The 19,083-nt window shown below is 31.9% G+C and overlaps 3 protein-coding genes across 3 annotated transcripts; 1 reads left to right on the top strand and 2 right to left on the bottom strand.

Moving 5' to 3' along the window:
• The first annotated feature begins 1,591 nt into the window (after positions 1–1,591).
• On the top strand, positions 1,592–4,081 carry LOC105770800 (GDSL esterase/lipase At5g45960). Its single transcript, XM_012592142.2, has 5 exons — positions 1,592–1,930; positions 2,030–2,160; positions 2,268–2,501; positions 3,413–3,683; positions 3,806–4,081. Exons 1-5 carry the CDS (start codon positions 1,657–1,659, stop codon positions 3,997–3,999), a joined length of 1,104 nt encoding a protein of 367 aa, XP_012447596.1. The 5' UTR covers positions 1,592–1,656; the 3' UTR covers positions 4,000–4,081.
• A 493-nt stretch (positions 4,082–4,574) lies between these two features.
• Positions 4,575–7,840, bottom strand: LOC105770573 (GDSL esterase/lipase At5g45950). The gene is made up of 5 exons (XM_012591830.2): positions 7,441–7,840; positions 6,456–6,586; positions 5,633–5,866; positions 5,165–5,411; positions 4,575–5,066 (listed from the first exon to the last, which is right to left on the bottom strand). Exons 1-5 carry the CDS (start codon positions 7,733–7,735, stop codon positions 4,876–4,878), a joined length of 1,098 nt encoding a protein of 365 aa, XP_012447284.1. The 5' UTR covers positions 7,736–7,840; the 3' UTR covers positions 4,575–4,875.
• An 8,780-nt stretch (positions 7,841–16,620) lies between these two features.
• Positions 16,621–18,867, bottom strand: LOC105771250 (peroxidase 19). Its single transcript, XM_012592665.2, has 3 exons — positions 18,366–18,867; positions 18,002–18,202; positions 16,621–17,469 (listed from the first exon to the last, which is right to left on the bottom strand). Exons 1-3 carry the CDS (start codon positions 18,645–18,647, stop codon positions 16,891–16,893), a joined length of 1,062 nt encoding a protein of 353 aa, XP_012448119.1. The 5' UTR covers positions 18,648–18,867; the 3' UTR covers positions 16,621–16,890.
• Between the last annotated feature and the right edge of the window lie 216 nt (positions 18,868–19,083).

The following is a 19,083-nucleotide window of genomic DNA, read 5'->3' as shown; positions in this document are numbered from 1 at the left end:
CATTGGAGTACTTGCAGCTGTGCCATAATGGCATTACTAACAAAATTTGATTAATTAACATACACTGCGCGCTATATAACATATATATGTTCACGATGAATATGAAATGCCTATACAAGCTAAAATATTTACATGGTATCCAGAACGATAAAATTCTACTTTTGTGGATTCACATCATCATTTTCTTTCACAAACATAATGTGTCTTCTCCGACAACTTATTCGCTCATCCTGTTGCTATCTCACTGTACTTTTTCCATACAGCAGAATTTTGGAGCTGGGAGAGAGAGGAAATGATAAACTAATCTGTTCTGGAACTGTCAATTTTTTAAAGGAAAGTTGGGACACCCACACTAATTTCTCCCATTAGATTATGCTTTCGATGTAACGGGCACTTGAAGCTGCCTCAACTTGAGTGTCCAGACTCTGATCCATACCTCTATTATGGCAACACATTTTCAATTCGATTGGCTTGAAAACTTTGCAATCTCTGTTTATTTGTTTATAACTTTGTCTTTTTTTCTGGTGATGAATAGCTCTGCAAACAACTTAAAATAAACAGGAATCTGCTCCAGGCACCAGCCATCCCCCCATTTTTGTGTGTGATGATATCGAAAAGCAAATAGAGTTCTGAAATTTACAGTGAAAAATTTATATATTTATAATATAGGCCCATAGCTCACTGCATAAGGCAAAATGTTAACACGTTTATGGATCTTCATCCTCACCATATATATCTCAACTGTTTATATATATATATATATATATATTATTTTATTTAATCTTGTGGCTGTTTCCTCTTAATAGTGGCTCCACATCTTTTCTCTTATTGGGTGTAAAATATAATTTTATATATTCCGTGTTGGGACATCCCTTCATTAATTAGTAACCACCTCATCTTCTGATAATTAATGTGTATATATATATACGCAGTAGCATTAACTTGTTAGGGAAATAATTAGAGCAGAGTGTTTATCTCAACTTTAAATCTAAAATGCTAAACCCCATAAGTAGCTTACCACGTCTATGAGATTAACATTTCATAGTATCATGTAATTGTCGACCAAAGTCATGGACACGAAACAACCAAATTTGTAGCAGAAGCTTCTTACTTTCAAGTTTCAACACACTCAATCACTTTTGGGTGATCAAATGGGAAAAAAACCCGTTTTACAAGACTTCAATAATAGTCGTTTTGGACAAGTTTTAGTGACACAACATAGTTACTACTATGTATAAAAAATGTTCAGTACAACGTTTTCAACTGCTAATTTACCAAAGCAAACTTTTGTCAAAAGGATACTGTTTCCCGATATGTAAAAAGCCTCTGACTAATTTTAATTTGGCAAATTTTGCTCTGTAATTTGGTAGTTGAGAAGCTAAAGACTAATCAGGAAAGGTTAGGTTTCCAAACTACAGCAACCTAACATAGAAAGGGCGATAAAACACTGTACATTAGTGATGATGTTGTTTTTTTTTTTTTTTGTCAAGAAACTTAAACTGCTGCTTGAAGTTGTCCCACTTTCACCTTTGTGACAGACAAAAAATAACGCTGGCTAATGGGAGGCTATAATAAATAAGCATATCCCCCATACACTCAATAATAGTCGATCAGTCCAAAAATTGTTCAGTTCCCACTATCAAACTAGAGGATCACATGGAGTCTTGTCACAAATTTTCTTTTCCTCTTCTTACTCTTCTCTCTCTCTACATGTTTTTTGTTGCTCATGCTGAAGGTTCGCTAAAGCCAAGGCCCTTCAACAACAAGATTACGGCTGCTTTTGTCTTTGGAGATTCGACGGTAGATCCTGGGAACAACAACTACGTAAAGACCCTGTTTAGGGGCAATTTTCCTCCTTATGGAAAGGATTTTAGAGACCACGTGCCGACCGGAAGGTTTACTAACGGGAAGCTTTCCACCGATCTCATTGGTAGGTTGATTATCCATTCAAATGAAACATGATATTTGGTACATTATCCTTTGTGGTGCAAGTAAACTTGAGCTGCTTTCATTTGGTACGTTTGGGCAGTTTCTTATATAGGCATAAAAGAATATTTGCCACCATATTTGGATCCCAACCTTAGCATTGAGGAGCTGATGACAGGAGTTAGCTTCGCCTCCGCCGGCTCTGGATTTGATCCACTTACACCACAGATATCTGTCCGCATCTGATCTCCCTTTTCCCTTTTTTTTCTCTTTGATGTATACGTTATAATGTAGAGTGTGAAAAGCTAATTAAGTTTAAATGTCAATGTGTTGAAATGCAGAGCGTGATTTCATTACCCAAGCAGCTGGAGTATTTTAAAGAGTATAAAAACCGACTGCAATCTGCCATTGGAAATAGAAGAACGGAAGCTATTATCAAAGAATCTGTGTTTCTCATCAGTTGTGGTACTAATGACTTTGTAGTCAACTATTTCACCTTACCAATTCGACGAAAGAGCTATACCGTCTCAGCTTATCAACAGTTCGTCTTGCAAAGTTTTAAGCAAGTCCTACAGGTTTGGCTTAATTAGAACTACTACAATTATCCAAAGAGATCATAATAATATATTTAACAAATCCAAAATTAATTTCCTATTTTTAACGATACGGAGGAGTAGATTGTTAATAACTAGGGATAACCTACAAATGCTACTAGTTTACCATATATGTTTCATGGTATATAACTTATTCATCTACCTTTTGATGAAGAGGAAGGGGTTGCTTGAGCCGTCCAAAATTTTACTTTTCGACTGTGAGTTACAAGTGGCTACAGCATTCCATATATTTTCTGGATAAGAAAAACGCTAGTTAATCAAGGTTGTAGGGATATGGGGCTTGAGTCAAAATTTGACTATTCAAATGTGAGTTACAAATAGTTACCTCCTCCATTCATATATTTGTTGGATAACATAAAAGGTTGCATGGTTGTGTGTATTTTGCTTTGCTCTTTTTACTCAAAAAATAAATATATTGATCCATATATATTAGATCAAAAAATAAACCAGTTCTTCTGTTAAAAATATAATTTATTTCTACCGTTAAAATTTTATTATTGTACATCAGTACGAGGCACACATAACATGCCATGTGTAGTTATATGATTATTTCTTCAGCCACACAAATTTTTAACAGTACAGATAAATAAAATTTTAAAGTTACTATCGAATTTAAGTAATCTGAACAAATTTGTAATGCACGTAGAAAGGACTGTAAGGAATGTATGGGGTCCTAGCATTAACTACATGGTAAATACCACCACCTTCCAATTCTTCCATTGGTTGACTTACTGCAATCAACTTGCTGGATAGGTATTGGAGGGCAGTGTTTAAGAATAATAGAACAGCCTAGGCCCTAGGGCAGTCTTCAAGCCCTACAACTTGGAAGGCGTTGATTAATTAATTAGTGTGTATATATATGTTTACCGCAGGATTTATGGGATGAAGGAGCTCGGAGAATCGCAGTTACTGGGCTGCCTCCCATGGGTTGTCTGCCGGCTGTGATCACTCTCTATTCTGAAAACGCCATCCTCGAACGTGGTTGCATAGAAAAGTTATCTCAAGTAGGAATGGAATATAACCAAATGCTCCAAAATGAACTGAATTCCATGCAGGGTAGATTAGCTCATCTGGATTCAAAAATCACTTACGTCGACATTTTCACACCATTGGTTGATATTATTCAAGGGCTCGGAAAACATGGTAAGCATGATCTTCTAATTAAAATATAATGTGTGGTTAATTTCTACGTTGTAATTATATCAGTAACCCAGATTTCGTTTTTCATCTGCTATATATTTATTTTTCCCATTATTTCTCTGCAGATTTCGATGAGGTTAGCCATGGCTGCTGTGGGAGTGGTTATTTAGAAGCAGGATTTTTGTGTAATCCAGGATCATTTGTGTGCAACGACGCATCTAAATATGTATTTTTTGACTCAATTCACCCAACTGAAAAGACATACATCAACTTGTTTATGGCTAGTCGTCCTGTCATCGATTCATTGATCCAGGATTGATATTCGACTGGTGGAGTGATGTATAAATATATATATATAATTAAAGCTAATATTACTTTACAAATAATATATATTTTTTGTATGTGTGGGTGGTTTAGTACATTGAATGCTCGGTGACATGTAAATTTAATGCAACAGATACCATTTAGACTTACATGTGACTGAAAATTTCGCAAAAAGAAAAAAAAATATGATTCATAATTAGAGGTTTATCAATTACCAGTGCTTTAAAATTAATGAAATTTGCACTCTACCATAATTTCGTCCACCATTGACATTTCTATAAGCCACCTACTTTTGTACCATACTCGACCGATTATTTTAGTCAAATTCGACAATTCCAATACAATTTGAAGGCTCCATTAAAATTTGAATCTTATTTTATTGCTAACAATTTTTATTATATACACTAATAATTTAAAATTATATTAAAAATTATAAAATATAAAAGATTATGAAATTTATATTTTTTAAAAAATAAATTAACTAAAAGGTCTTAATTTTTCAAAATAAAATAAAAATTCAAAAAAGTTCGTCAAATTGTAATAAAAAATTTTAAAATTTTCCAAAATTATAAAAAGAAAAATTCAAACGTATATTATTGACCAATAGTTTATAATGTTTCTCCAAAAAAAGAAAAACAAGCATACTCAATATATTTATTTTCTACTTTTTCGGTCCTTCCTTCCACCTTTCACTTTTTCGATCCAACAAGCGTACCTCAAAAATGGTAGATAGATTGATAAACAAACAATAGAAGGAGAAGCCAAAATGCTAAAGTACACAAAACAGTTTCTTGTAGTCGTAGAGTCTTAGTACAAAGCATACTTAATTAACGCACCGATCTACCCAAAATTGCAGCTTGCAGGCTTCTAGCTATGTCATCAGCTGTTTCCGGAGAGAATCAATGGCCTGGCCGGCGATTATTTCATACATTCTTTCAGTGGGATGAACAGCATCCCAGAATACATATTTTGACGCATCAGCGCATGTACTCATGCCTCTGCATGTATCTCCATACTCTATGGTCCCCGTCCCGCAACACCCTTTTGAAGCTTCAATGAAACCTGTCATTTTTTTCATTATTTTTTTATCCAGAAGTTATTACATGTTACTATCTTCAAATGATGAACAGAAAATAAAAAGGGAAAGATTAAAAGCTAACCATATTTTTTGGAGTTATTGACAGCGTCCTCAAAGATGCCATAAGCATCAACGTAGCCAATTTTCATCCCTAATGTTGTCCTGGCGACTTCCAACTTGAATTGTAGCTTGGAATTGAAGGAGGAGGAGAAATTGTTATACTTTTCCACACATGTTTCCTGGTTCATTAGAGTCTTGACAAGGGGCATGCAACCCAGGGGAGGCACCCCAACTACCACTAATCTTGTTATCCCAAGACTGTGCATCGTCTGCAATAAATCAAAACGACTTGGAATTTGTTAAACCAACAGAATATAGAATAGGATAGGAAGATGATTGTTGGGATCTGTAAATAGTTAACCTGTGTAATTGTTCACTACATGCAACTAATCTTAAAAGAGTTGAGTATTTTCCTTTCAACCAAATGGAATGTTAATGCTCTATACAAGATATATTACAAGTAGGGTATAGTAGAGAGACAGGGAGGCACCTTAACATCGTCAGACATGCAAGAGGCCAAGTAATTTTGGTACTCTTCCAAAGTATACTGCTTGGGGCGAATGGGTTCTAAATAGTAGTTTTGAAGAAAGTCATTTGTGCCCATACTCATCACAGCTACCGCATTTTTTATAATATTTTCTGCTTTCCTCGCTCCAATCAGTTGCCTCAACCGCATCTTATATTCCCTGAAATACTCCAGCTGCTTGGAAACCGGCAGGACATGCTGTTTCACCGATAAAAACAAAAATATAAACACACACATGCACACATGCATTGGAAAAAGGAAGATTATGAGAAGAGATAAGTTGAGGAAAGTGTTCCTATTTGATCTTGGTTGTTGAGCCTCTTGAATTGGAGTTTGTCTAAGCTTCCCATGAAGGTTGGACTGAGGGTAAATTAAAGCTGGTGTTTGATTATGTTTCCATGTCTTACTGGTTTTTGGGAGAACGATATCTTATCAAGTAGTTGTCATTTGAGGTGGGTTCAATTCTTTCATCAATTTTTCCCTTGATGCTTTTGAGGAAGGGTGGAATTGATAGCTTATCCATATATTTTGTTTTGGTGAATGGCTTGAGGTTGAGTATTTTGTTCTGGTTTGCCGATCTTGGAGTTTTGGGTCAACACTTGTTTGGAGATTGATGATTTGAGTGTTCCTATCGGAGGCCTGTTGTCGGTGTATGCTTAGGCGTTGCTCTTTATGTTATTAGTGATGTATCACCACTGTAACAGTGGATGTTTCTCTTTTATCAATAAAATTTCTTTTGCCGAGCAATATTTATATATATGTTTCCAAATAAAAGGGGCAGACTTACTGAGAGATTGGCAGTGAGCTCATCATAACCAGAAGCAGCTGATGCGAAACTAACACCATGTAAGATATCAACTGGTCTCAATCTCTTGTTAAGGAAAGGTCGAATTTCGCTCGTGTAACCCAAAGCTTCAGCTGATCATTTATTAATAAACACTACGTGAGCAGAGGACATTCTCAAATATTTATTGGCCAAAATCAAAGTTTTCCTTTGGCTTTTGACATTGAATACAGATTCGACAAATTAAATTAATCGTGCATGAAAGAAGGAATATTTGTTTTCACTGCTTTTGAATTGATAAAGATGTGTGTAGCCTAGAATGTTGAGAGTGATCGATTCATCAGCTGCTAGCATGTATATATGATTTAACATTTAAAAGCATGATTGGTAATTGAACCAACGAAACATATATAATATATGAGAGTCCACAAGTACAATATATATATTGTGCGTATTTTTAACACATTAAAGTAAGAAAAACAAATATATTTAGTTAGAAGTCTATTTTAGACTTTCATGTTACTCATCTTTGCTTTCTTTTCTATTTATCAGGTCACAACCAACTAATGAAGTTGTCTTATCGATTTAATGCTTAGTATATTTTGTACTAATCTTTATGAGTCTTTAATAGAAAACAAAAGGAAAATATATCAAAATCAAAACCTATAGATTAATATTTGAAGTTGTCAAAACTTGCATGTAAATAATCTTGTCAAAACTCTTTAAACTATAGTATGGGTATTAGTTAATTTTATATGTTCATAATTAGTAGGTCTTCAGATAAATAATTTTTTAGTCATTGTAAAGGATGAATCAAAGTGAATGAGCCAAAAACCCAACATTTTTCATCAGTATCAGTCTGTTAACTGCAGTTGATGCCAATGATAAGATGATGCAGGGCGTTTGGAAACTCGAAAGCGTAAAAATTATATTTACAGTATGAAACTAGTTGACATATCAAGTTCTGAGAGACAAGGCAGTAAATTACCAATAAAATCAGTGGCTAGCCTTCCATTGCTGAACCGTCCAGTCGGGTGGCCTCTGAAGAAGTCTTTCCCATAAGGTAGGAAATTACCCTTAAAGGGCGTAGCAATATAGTTGTTATTCCCTGGATCCACGCTGGAGTCTCCGAATACCACTACGCAAGTCACGTTGAATTTAGCTGCCAGCACCCTAACTTGTTGAATATCCACACCTCCTGAGAGCAATGGCATAACAGCGGCCAAGGCTAGTGCCAAAATCTGCACCAAAACAACCCTTCTCCTGGTCATATTTTGAGCCATATCTGGCTTGCTGAAGCTTGGAAAGGGAATCCGGTCCTTAATTTATTAGAAATACTATACTCCGGAATGGATGTTACTCTTCCATGGCCGTACTTCAAATCTTAAATAGGCCTCAGACGGGCTGGTTTGTGTTGGTTGAAACATTTAACAGCGTCTGCCAAGTTATGGAGAAATGCAAACTAATTGCATTAAATATGGAGTTACAGTCGTAAAAGTTTAGGACTTGTTAAGTTGATCATGGATATCCTATTAACCAAATCTTCAAGTTTCCACTCCATGGATAACACGTTGCAGTCAATGAGTAGGTAGATATTTATGCTCAAATTCAAGTTTGAATCTTTGAATTTGAATTGATATTTTTCAATAAAAATTCAATATTTCAATAATAAAAAATTATGATATTCAAATAGAGTGGTGAACTATGCAATTAATTTGAAACTCGAATAAAACTTCAAACTATCAACCCATAACCTGAGTAGATACAGAGGAATCTGGGCCCCACAAGGTAAAGACATCACGGGCTCACCGGGAAAGCTCGCGTGATGAGCTCTCAAGCCAGACTCGCATGTTCTTGGGTGTTCGTAGACAGAGGGTGTGAAGTCAAATGGGTAGTTCGATGAACACGTGTTAAGTCTAGAACAATATACGTGTTTGTATGCATAGAACCTATTTAAAATATCATTTCGATGATCAGTAATTGTATCTTATAAATACCCGATTCCTCTCACCCGAGAGAACATATAACAAAACACTCAACAAGTTTAATAGAATAATAAATTGGATCCAAATAATATAGGGTTACATCTTAAAACTTTTTAAATTTCCTTAAAACTTAAAACTTTTTATTTTTATTTTATTTTTTAAACCTATGGCTATTGTACTGTATACAAGTAAAAATAAAATGGTTGACAAGATTTCGTGAGTAATTAATACTATTTGATAGGCAGGTTCCCAGATTCTGGCTGGGGATTTAGTTTATTGGTTAAGGTGGAGTTTCTAAATCTTAAAGAGTATTTAGGCTTGAATTTTATGTATAAATTTTGTCTACTTCTTTTTAATTTTTCTACACAATTTTGAACTGTTTTGACTTTATATTTTAATTGATTGAATATATATATTTATAATTATGAATGTATAATATTTATAATAATAAAATTTAAAAGAAAATCAACGAATCCCCGATTCCCTATGCAAAATTCCACCAAATTAGACAACCAATCACCATGTAAAATTATTGTGTGCACCATTAATGTGTAAAAAAATTATATGCAGTGTTTATGAAGGGTTAGGGCAAATAATCAAAGTGGACCCTTCCAATAAATTATTTTAGCTTTCACGACTATCCACCGAAAAAAAGGGAAATCATTGAAATGTATGGTATCTAGTGGTTGACATAAATATATATATTTTCAAGAAGACACAAATATTTAGTCAACGATTATTGAAAAATGCATCAAATTAATATATGATATAAATTGCAATCCAAGTTTGGTCCCATTGACAACTAGCTATCAAAATAGACCTGTTTAGTTATAAGTGATTGATCATGTCTTACCCTAAATTCAGTAGCAAATAAAATGGAATCCCAGGTGGTACATATAAAAATCTATATGCTGCCTCCAGATCATCTTTCCAAGCCCGGATTGATTCTAAAAAGATTCTAGCTTATTGATTTAAACTGGCTAGGCCAACTACCGCATGTACATATATATATATTAAAAGCCCCTTCTTAGCCCTTATATAATCTGGCTACTGGGGTATAATTAGTACCCCTTAATCCCTGCTTCTGAACTTGTAAATGAAGACGTTGGTATTTATTTCTTCGACCTTCCTCCCAATGACAACTTTTAAATGAGACAAGTACATTTGTTCAGTGCAATTAATAAAACTATATATGTTTTCAATAATTAAAAGAAAAATGTCGGCCTCATCAACCATACTTGGTGACATAAATTGAATAATGAAAAATAAAATAAAACACACCAAAATACAGTTACAACTTTTTTTTTGTCCATTAAATTAAGTGAATAAATTTATACCATATCCCTCAAAATTCAAATTTTATATTTAAATTAATTAATATTATGATATATCAAATTTTAATTCTAAATATTTGTAAAATATAATTTAAACATATAAATTATATGTTTAACTATTAAAATCACATATAACAACTTTAATAAATTTTTATAAGTTATAGAATAACTGAACCTAATGCAAATTAACTTTTATTTTTCAATTGCTTGGGATTAAAGTCAAGTTTTTATACCCACAACATAATATTTTTGTCATTGAGCTAACATATTGCTGCCATTACTATTATCATCATCATCATTAGACCTGTCCAAGGACCGAATAGTCTGCTCGGCTTGATAGGAATTAATAAGTATTTAACTTAAATTATAATACAAATATAGTAAAATAATTTTTGAGAATTCATTATTAATATTATGATATATAAAATTTAAATTTAAATACTTTAAGTAATTAATATAATTTATTTACAAAATTTATTTTGAATATATAAATCATATTTATAGTTTATTGTTTATAAAAATAAGGGATAAATTTATAGTTGAACAACTGAATTGATTTTTAAAAATTCAAAAATTCAAATTTTCAATTTTTTATATAATAACTTTTTTAAGGTTAACATTATTTCAAACATCAATGCAAAACCCACCTTTGGTCTTCATTGCGGGTAACTTACAGCTATTGCTACCTTTTTGGGGGATTTTGTGATCCAAGAAAAAATGTCGAAAAAGAAAATTAATGAATTTTGAGCTATTCGCATTGATTGGCGATGCACTGCTTTGATTGAATTTCTGACTGCAATTGTCGGCTGCCTTTAATGTCCTTTCAACTTTTCCTCTCTTTTTTTCTTAATCACAAGTTTGGTCACTAGAGTTTATATATTTTGTCAAAATGGTCCTAATTGTATTTTTTAGTCTTTTTTTGCCATCAACCTTTGTTCTCTTTTTCAAACTGTTTTTCTAACGGATTTGATGAAAGTACTGTTTAAAAATTAACAAAATTATATGAAATATTTTTAATGAGATGTAATTTATTACTTAGGCAACCTAAAAATAATTACATAATAAAAATCATACATGTAATAAAAAATAACTCTTAAATTAAAGGAAATAAATATAATTATCTAAAAAAGTTTGAAAATGAATGCATACGTTTGTTTACTAAGAGATCTCAAAAGACAATTAGTAAATCAAACCAAAAATATTGAATCTGTGCTTCATTTTGAAATTTTTTAGATAATTACATTTATTTTCTTTTAATTAAAACTTATTTTTAAATTTCATGAATTATTTATTTATTTTATTATTTTATACATGTAATTATTTTTTAAGTTATCTAAGTAATAAATTATATCTCATTAAAATATTCTTCATATCAAATTTCACATCATCCCGTTAACTTTTTTAAGGGTGTTTTCATCAAATCATTAAAAAATTAATTTGAAAAAATGAACAAAAATTAATGATAAAAAAACTCAAAAATATAATTAAGATCATTTGACAAAACATATAAATATTAATTGTCAAATTTATTATAAGCCTTTCTTTTACAAAACATCCATTGAAGCAATTGTAATAATTAATCTTTTATGTTTTATAAACTCATTAAAATAATAAAGCCTAACCACAAATGTTAAAACTGTTCTATTCCATTTATTGTAGCCTCTAATAATTACTCTCCCTATAATTGTATCCTTTGATACTACATATACTTTTTATTCTTGAATTATCACTCTTTTTATATTTAAACTTTAATTTTCTCCTAATTGGAAAATCACGCAATTGATTTTTAAAGAGCCCATATGTAATACCCCTTACCCGAGACCGTTATCGGAGTCGAGTACGAAGCATTACCTAACTTAACTTACTAGTTCGGAGCATAAAAAATTTGCTTTTAAAAATTAATTCACTCATGTTCATTCAATATATCCCTAAAAAGGAATCTCGAGACCCTAAATCTTGCAATAAAAACAGTTCGAGTCCAAACCGGGAACATTAATAATTTTTCAAATACTAAAACAAATTAAAACAATTCATTTCATTATTCACAATAAAACTGTCCACATGCGCAATAGTTACTAATTTAATTATAACTCAAGTTACGAAACTTAAAATTTAGATCCGTAAATTTTCCCTAAAACTAAACTCATATATCTTTTTACAATAAAATTTTCAAAATTTTTGGTTTAGCCAATTAGTACAGTTTATTCTCTAAAGTCTCCCCCGTTTCACTATTCGACAGCTCTAACTCCTCTTCACTAAAAATTAATTTTCTCATTGTACAGAATTCGGATAACATTCTTGTTTATTTATATTGAAAATAGACTCACTAAGGAATCTATACATATAAATTATAACTCTCAATTCTTTCTGTACAATTTTAATTATTTTCTAAAGTCAGAATAGGGATTTTAAAAACTATTTTGACTCTGTCTCACTAAAATTAAAATATCTAAAATATACAACTCTTTTGCTTACTGCATTTCTTTCATGTGAAAATAAACTCATTCATCTTTACTTTCATATCTCACTAAAATTCTAATTCAATTTCCACCATTTTAGTGATTTTTCAAAATCACATCAATGCTGCTGTCCAAAAATTGTTCCATTGGAAATTTTTACTCTTTTATAATTTCTTTGCATTAACTATCATTTAAGCATACACAATACCAAAACACATTCTTATATAGCCAATTCAATAGTTAATCATTATCAAATATTTACTTGCTACTTCTTAGCCATATCATAAGAATACACACAAACTGACCAACTCCCTATACATGCCATATAAATCAAAAAGTTGTTTAACAAAATCTACCGGAGTAAATCTGGATAGTGTGATCGTTGATGTAGATCCGATCCTCCGAAGATATATATATGTCAATCTACAAGAAATAATAAACACACATAAGTAAGCTTACAGAAAGCTTAGTAAGTTCATAGGCTCATAATAAAATCTTACCAAAATTTCACTAACAACATTAATAAACAAATAAAAATTCAACATTTCTTGCCAACGACAATCTCAAACAATGAATCTATCCAATCGAGCTCAATATCAGATGTCAACTTCTATTCTGACATTTAGCTTCAATTGCACTTACAAATACCTGTCAAATTAAGGATTGTCTTACTGAATTGAGTACATCGTTTGCCCGATGCCACAATTTACTTGAATATTTCACAAGGCTATAACTCAGTATGGTTTTCTTCACGGAAATACCATACCTACTTTTCACAACTCAGTATGTTTTTCTTTACCGAAATACCATACCTACTTTTCACAACTCAGTATGGTTTTCTTCACTGGAATACCATACCTATGTTTCACACTTTTCCATGGATCCACCATGGACTTATTCGTCAATTCATCACTGGTTTCCGAACGTATGTACTCAATCCTACATATCCTTTAATTTGAACTAACAATGTCATTTTATTCTCATTTTTACCATAATCATAATTCAACAACAATATACAGATTGATACATTATATCATTCCCACATTAACAATTAATCATAAAATTTCAGCCGTATAAACTTACTTGGGCCAACTTGTAGGAGTTGTAAAAGTTCAGAAACTAGTTTGATACTTTCTCTTTTCTGCGTTTATCTTCAGATTCCCGGTCTATAATATAAATTTTTCCATTCATTAGCATCTAATTCAATACTAATTTACTTCACAATTTATGCCTTTCAATTTTCGAAATTACACATTTACCCCCAAATTTACAATTTTACAATTTGGTCCCTACTCAATTAACCCTTCAATTGATATAATTTTTCTCAATTAACACCTTATCCAACCATTTTAGACTACTATACAGCCTTTTATATTCATAATTTCAGTACAAAACCTCAATTCCTAACTCTTTCACAATTAGGTCCTAAAATCATTTTATGCTAAAATCACTTAATAAAATCATAATATAATGAAATTAAAACTTAAAATATATATTAATTCATCATAAAATTCCAGAAATTATTCATAGTAACTTGCAAAATCACCCATGGAAACAAAAACTAATGAATTCGATAGTTGGACCTAATTGTAAAATTTACAAAACATAAAAATTTCAAAGAAAAAGCAAGAATTGAACTCACATGATATAAAAATATGAGAAACCAACTTGTTTCAGACCTCCTATGGCGTTTTTGCTGATAAATTATGAAGAAATCTCTAGATTTTTCACTTTTGTCTTTGTTTTATATATTTAATTTGTAAAGTTTCCAATTTTGCCCTTGTTTCTCCTTACTTTCTTGCTGATTTTTCTTACCCAACCATCCAGCCTATATACTTTAGGCCTAATTGCCTTTTAAATCCCTCCTTATTAGTCACTTAAGCTATTTAATCACAATTTAACAAATTTTGCACTATTTTCAATTTAGTCTTTTTTAATTAATTGACTATCCAAACGTTAAAATTTTCTAACGAAACTTTTATACTAATTCAATGACACTCCATAAATATTTATAAAAATATTTATGGCTTGGTTTATGAACTTGAGGTCTCGATACCTCATTTTAGACCCAATTTAACTATTAAATTCTTTTTAAATCACAAAATTCAATAAATAACAAAATTTACTAATTCAAAAATTCTTCTAAATTCACGCTTGACCCATAATTATTAGTTTATTAAATTTTAAGACTCACTGTTCGGATTTAGTGATCTCGAATCATTGTTTCTGACACCACTGAAAATTAGGTTGTTACACCATATATAAGAGCAATAGAATCGATTGAGTCTTAGCTTAATTCGTATGAATATTATTGTCAACGCAGGAGGATGTGGGTTCGAGTACGCTGAAGCGCATTATCTTTCTATTTATGAGTTAGGAGGGTCTATGGGTAGTTTTAGGTATTGTATTAAAAAGAGCAAATATGATCGGAATATATAACAAAATTATTCAAAAAAAAGTCCAATAAAAAATCATCTAAAGGAACAAATTTATAGTAGGTATTATAAGTATTATAAGACTTCACTTTCTTAACATAATTTTCATCTAATTCCTTGTTGGTGCCTTCAAAAATTTTGAAGTAAAATGAAACAAAATACTTATTACCACCCTAAACCTTCACCCTATTGCTATACTCATCCTAACAATTGCCTCCTAGATTAATACCCCTAACATTTGAAACACTACCAACATTACCCTAAACACCATTTATGCACTATATTCATCTGATTCACCCTTACATAGTACACCATTGTTTAACATATATGTCAAGAACATCCTCAAAAGGTTCAAGCAATGCAGTAGGGATGTCATGGTCAATTTTAGCATCCAAATGTTTAACATATATGTCAAGAACCCACCTTTCACTAATTGGGTTGCTAGTTCTAACACAATGGCATCCTTTTCATTTAACATTCTCAACCGCATGCTCAATGATTTACCAAACTCAACATAGTAAATGTTCATCTTCCTATTCAAGTCATACCCTAAACCCTTTAGTATTTCCATGATCAGTCCAATATTAGCACATTAAATTAGGATCCTCATAATTAAGTAAAAAAAAAACCTATCATGTGAAGATAAACAAACATTAAAGATATGATCATGTGACCATGTGACCATTGAAAAAAAAACCATGCCAACATGTAAATTATATATAAGCAAGACACTTATTATGTAAAAATAATAAAAATAATAGAGAAGAATTTACTTATATAAAATAAAATTATTTTACACCCTTTCGAGATCTTTTGTAGGATTAATGTTTTAACAATTCAACCATTTAATTTAGGATATAATTGTACTTGTCATGCATGTAAACTTTAGAACCAATTTGATATCTCTATCACTTTGATCTAAAATATTGTATATTTTAATATTTATTATATGGTTGAATTCTTTTTGCATAAAACAAATAGTTAGAAATTTTTAGTTCATGTTAAATTTAACATGCATGATCTATATGGATGAAATATGAAATATTATGATTAGATTGTTAAAATATTAATTCTACAAAAAAAATACTAAATGTTGTAAAACAACTTTAGTTTTGCACCAATGTAAATGAATCATTCCTCATAAATAATATATGAAAGTACCATAACAATCTTTATATAATATTTATTATTTATTAACATTTTGTGTATTTACATATATGTTAAGTTTTTATTATATATTTATTATATTTTTATACAAAATCATGACCAAATAGACAATAAGTATAAAAGCTTATGACTAAATTTGTTTTATAGATCAATTAAAAGGGTCACATTATCATTCCGTTACTTAACGGTGATAAAAAACAATCTCGAAAGTGTTAGTGACTAAATTATAACTTTTTTTAGTTGATGATCATAAAAGAAACTACTCATTATGAGATGATTTGTTAGTGTAGTTTACTCAACTAGTAAAAGAATTTTCTGCTTATTTTTGTGTAGAGGTGACTCAAAGAGAAAAGTTTTCAATTTAATCCTCTTATAAATAGAGAAATTATAAATTAATATATATAGTGAAGTTGTACTTTAGCCCCAAAATAATAAATTTTCAATTCAGTCCTTTTATAAATAAAAAAATTATAAATTAATATATAATAAAATTACATTTAACTTCCTAAAATGAAATAATTTCTATTTAATTCCTTCAAAAATGATAAAATTATAAATTAATATATAATAAATTTATATTTTAATCTATCAAAAATATAATTAAATTTCCAACCTCCCTAAAAAAAATTTATTGAATTCACCACTGTTTTTGTGTGGAGCCCTTTCTGAAGTCTGGCTTAAAGAGACTACTTGAGGCTTTGACTCTAAATTTGAAGATGCTTCTTTTTTTTTCTTTTGCATGCCCAAATATATCCTTTCTTGGAGGTTTATGGAAAGGAAATAATAACTTAAAATAAAGTGCGATGTAATTATAGCTTGACGGTAAGCCTACAAATTTTCTCTCACTTTGCGGTCAAGATAATTCAAAAAGAAAAACAGAACCACTGAAAAGTGATCGATATAAAGGTCTCCTATCTACCAAGTTCCATGTTGTTTGGGGACTTAAATTTCTAGACATTCACAAAAGCCTACAAAATCCCAATCAATAAATAAAAGAAAGCTTAGAACTAAAAAAAAGGGAAGGGGGAGGGATATGAATGGGAAGGGAAAAAAAAGCTTCACATGTGTATGCTACAAGCCTTCCTTTTCTCTCCATGTCTTCTTCCTCTTTTGACGCCAATTGAGCCCATTTTTTCCATAGCTGCTGAAAAGGCCAGGAAAAACTTTGCCTTGTCTAGCCCAAAAGATTGGACCAGAGGCTTGGTCCTCGGGTCCAAAAATAGACCTTCGTCTGAAGCTAACAAGCCCAGTTTGCTCTGTAAATTTGTATAATAAGCATGGTCGAATACGAATGGGGTGGTGACATCGAATGGAGCCACAATGTCAGCATTACCACCAACCTGTGGGCATGACATCTTCAGGGCCTTTAGTAGCCTTGGATCAATGGCAGGGTCAGCCTGCTTAGTGCCTTTATAATTGTAGAGTCGGTCCACGAAGTTCTTGCAGTGGGCAAAGCCGATGGTGTGCGCACCTGAGAGCACAACGAGGTCCTGGATGGTTAACCCTTTTGAGCTAAAGAGTTTGATCAGTTGGTCGACGGTTGAATTTGCATGTGGGAGATTGTTGGGGACCCTGGATGCCATTGATATTTTCCCATCCCACCTTCCTTTCTTCACTACGTAATAAGGTCCCCCAGCCTGGAAACACATTAAATCACAGTAAAACCAGTGTCCATTAAATATTTACTAAACTTCCTCGTTAGTTGAAAACCAACATATCTTAAGATGAATTAATTAAAACCAAAGGACTCGGCTGTCTTAACATTGATAGTGATATAATAAAATCAAACATGTTGGAGACTCAACATAAGGTTGAAGTCAAGATCAGGTAGTAGGACAAGCTTAGCAGCAGAATCTTGGCTGCTAATCAACAAGTTTCGTTGTAGACAAAATAGGCACATGGAAATATGAATATCTTTCGTGTCTTATTAGAGAGTTTCAACTGATAAGTATAGCTGTAATGCAGAAAATAAGTAATATTAATATATATTTTTCTCCAATCTTCGACTCTGGAAACATCATCCCAATTGGAAGATATGCATGTAACGATATCAAATTAATTTCTTTGTTTTTTTCCCCTCAGCAATATGATTGTAAACAGAGATAATATCTAATGCATGAGATGAGAAGCAAACCGAGACCAATAAAAAGTGAAAACGGTTGCACTAACCAAATGGATAAAATCTCTGGCTGCAATTGCAAGAATATCAGCGCAAGAGACAATGCCGGGGCATTTGCTCTCCACCAAAGCCTTGGCTCTCGTTATTGTATCAAACCCCTCTGTTCTCAGGTCCCTGTTATCCGCTGCATCTTTCTCTGCTAATATTTTACTTCCAGGCTGTGTTGCTATAAGGATAGACGCATCGCAACCCTACAATATAACAGTAATCCAAGCCAAAATTTTGAATCAATCATCAGCTAAAATTTTATATGGTTGGAAATCAATGGAGCATTGTAGGCGCATTAATGCTAACATGTGCTTGCATGCATGCAGAAGTAAGAACTGATAAGTAATTGAATATAATTTGCATTACTTCTACAAAGCAGTCATGGAAGAAGAGGCGAATGGTGGCAGGTGCAGAGACAGGGATTTCTTTGAATTGTTGGGAGGTGATGGAGCCGACGAGTTGCTCAACTTGAGGGCAAGATTTTGCATAGTAATTGACAGAAAGCTGGCGTGGGGGGCGTTTGGCCTTGGTGGTAATGGCTACAGGATTGGAGGAGTTTATGGTTACAAAGAGAATGATGAAGAAACAAGTGAAAACAAAGGAAGAAGAAGAAGAAGAAGAAGAAGAAGCTGGAGAAAGGACAGGCATGATTGTGAAGTGTGTTTGGTCGGCAGCTTAGGACAAAGAAAGGAATAGTAGTGGAGAATATAAAAGAGCTAAGACCAGGTTAAAAAGTCTGAAGTGGGACAATACAAATTGCCTCAACTATAAAAGAAGATAATCAACTCCCGTGAAACCCAATCCCTACATGAATGGTAGGAAACAAAATAATAAGACATTTCCCTTTGACACTGTTCTGGTATAAGTATATAGCTAGAAATTTAAGGTAAAGATTTGGCTAATCATAGCCATGTTAGAAAACAATAATAGCTAAGACGATTCCTCACGGATTTGTGTAATGATTAAAATTCTAACATACATGTTAACCTCTTTTATATGAAAACACACACACACACACACAAAAAGAATCTTAGATTTAAAACGAACAACAAATTCAGGTAATTATCTTGTTTTTTATATACAA

This window comes from Gossypium raimondii, chromosome 5 (genome assembly GCF_025698545.1).
Source record: "Gossypium raimondii isolate GPD5lz chromosome 5, ASM2569854v1, whole genome shotgun sequence".
Taxonomy (NCBI): Eukaryota; Viridiplantae; Streptophyta; class Magnoliopsida; order Malvales; family Malvaceae; genus Gossypium; species Gossypium raimondii.
Note: the sequence above shows the minus strand (reverse complement) of the source record. Positions and strands in the feature narration are given on the sequence as shown.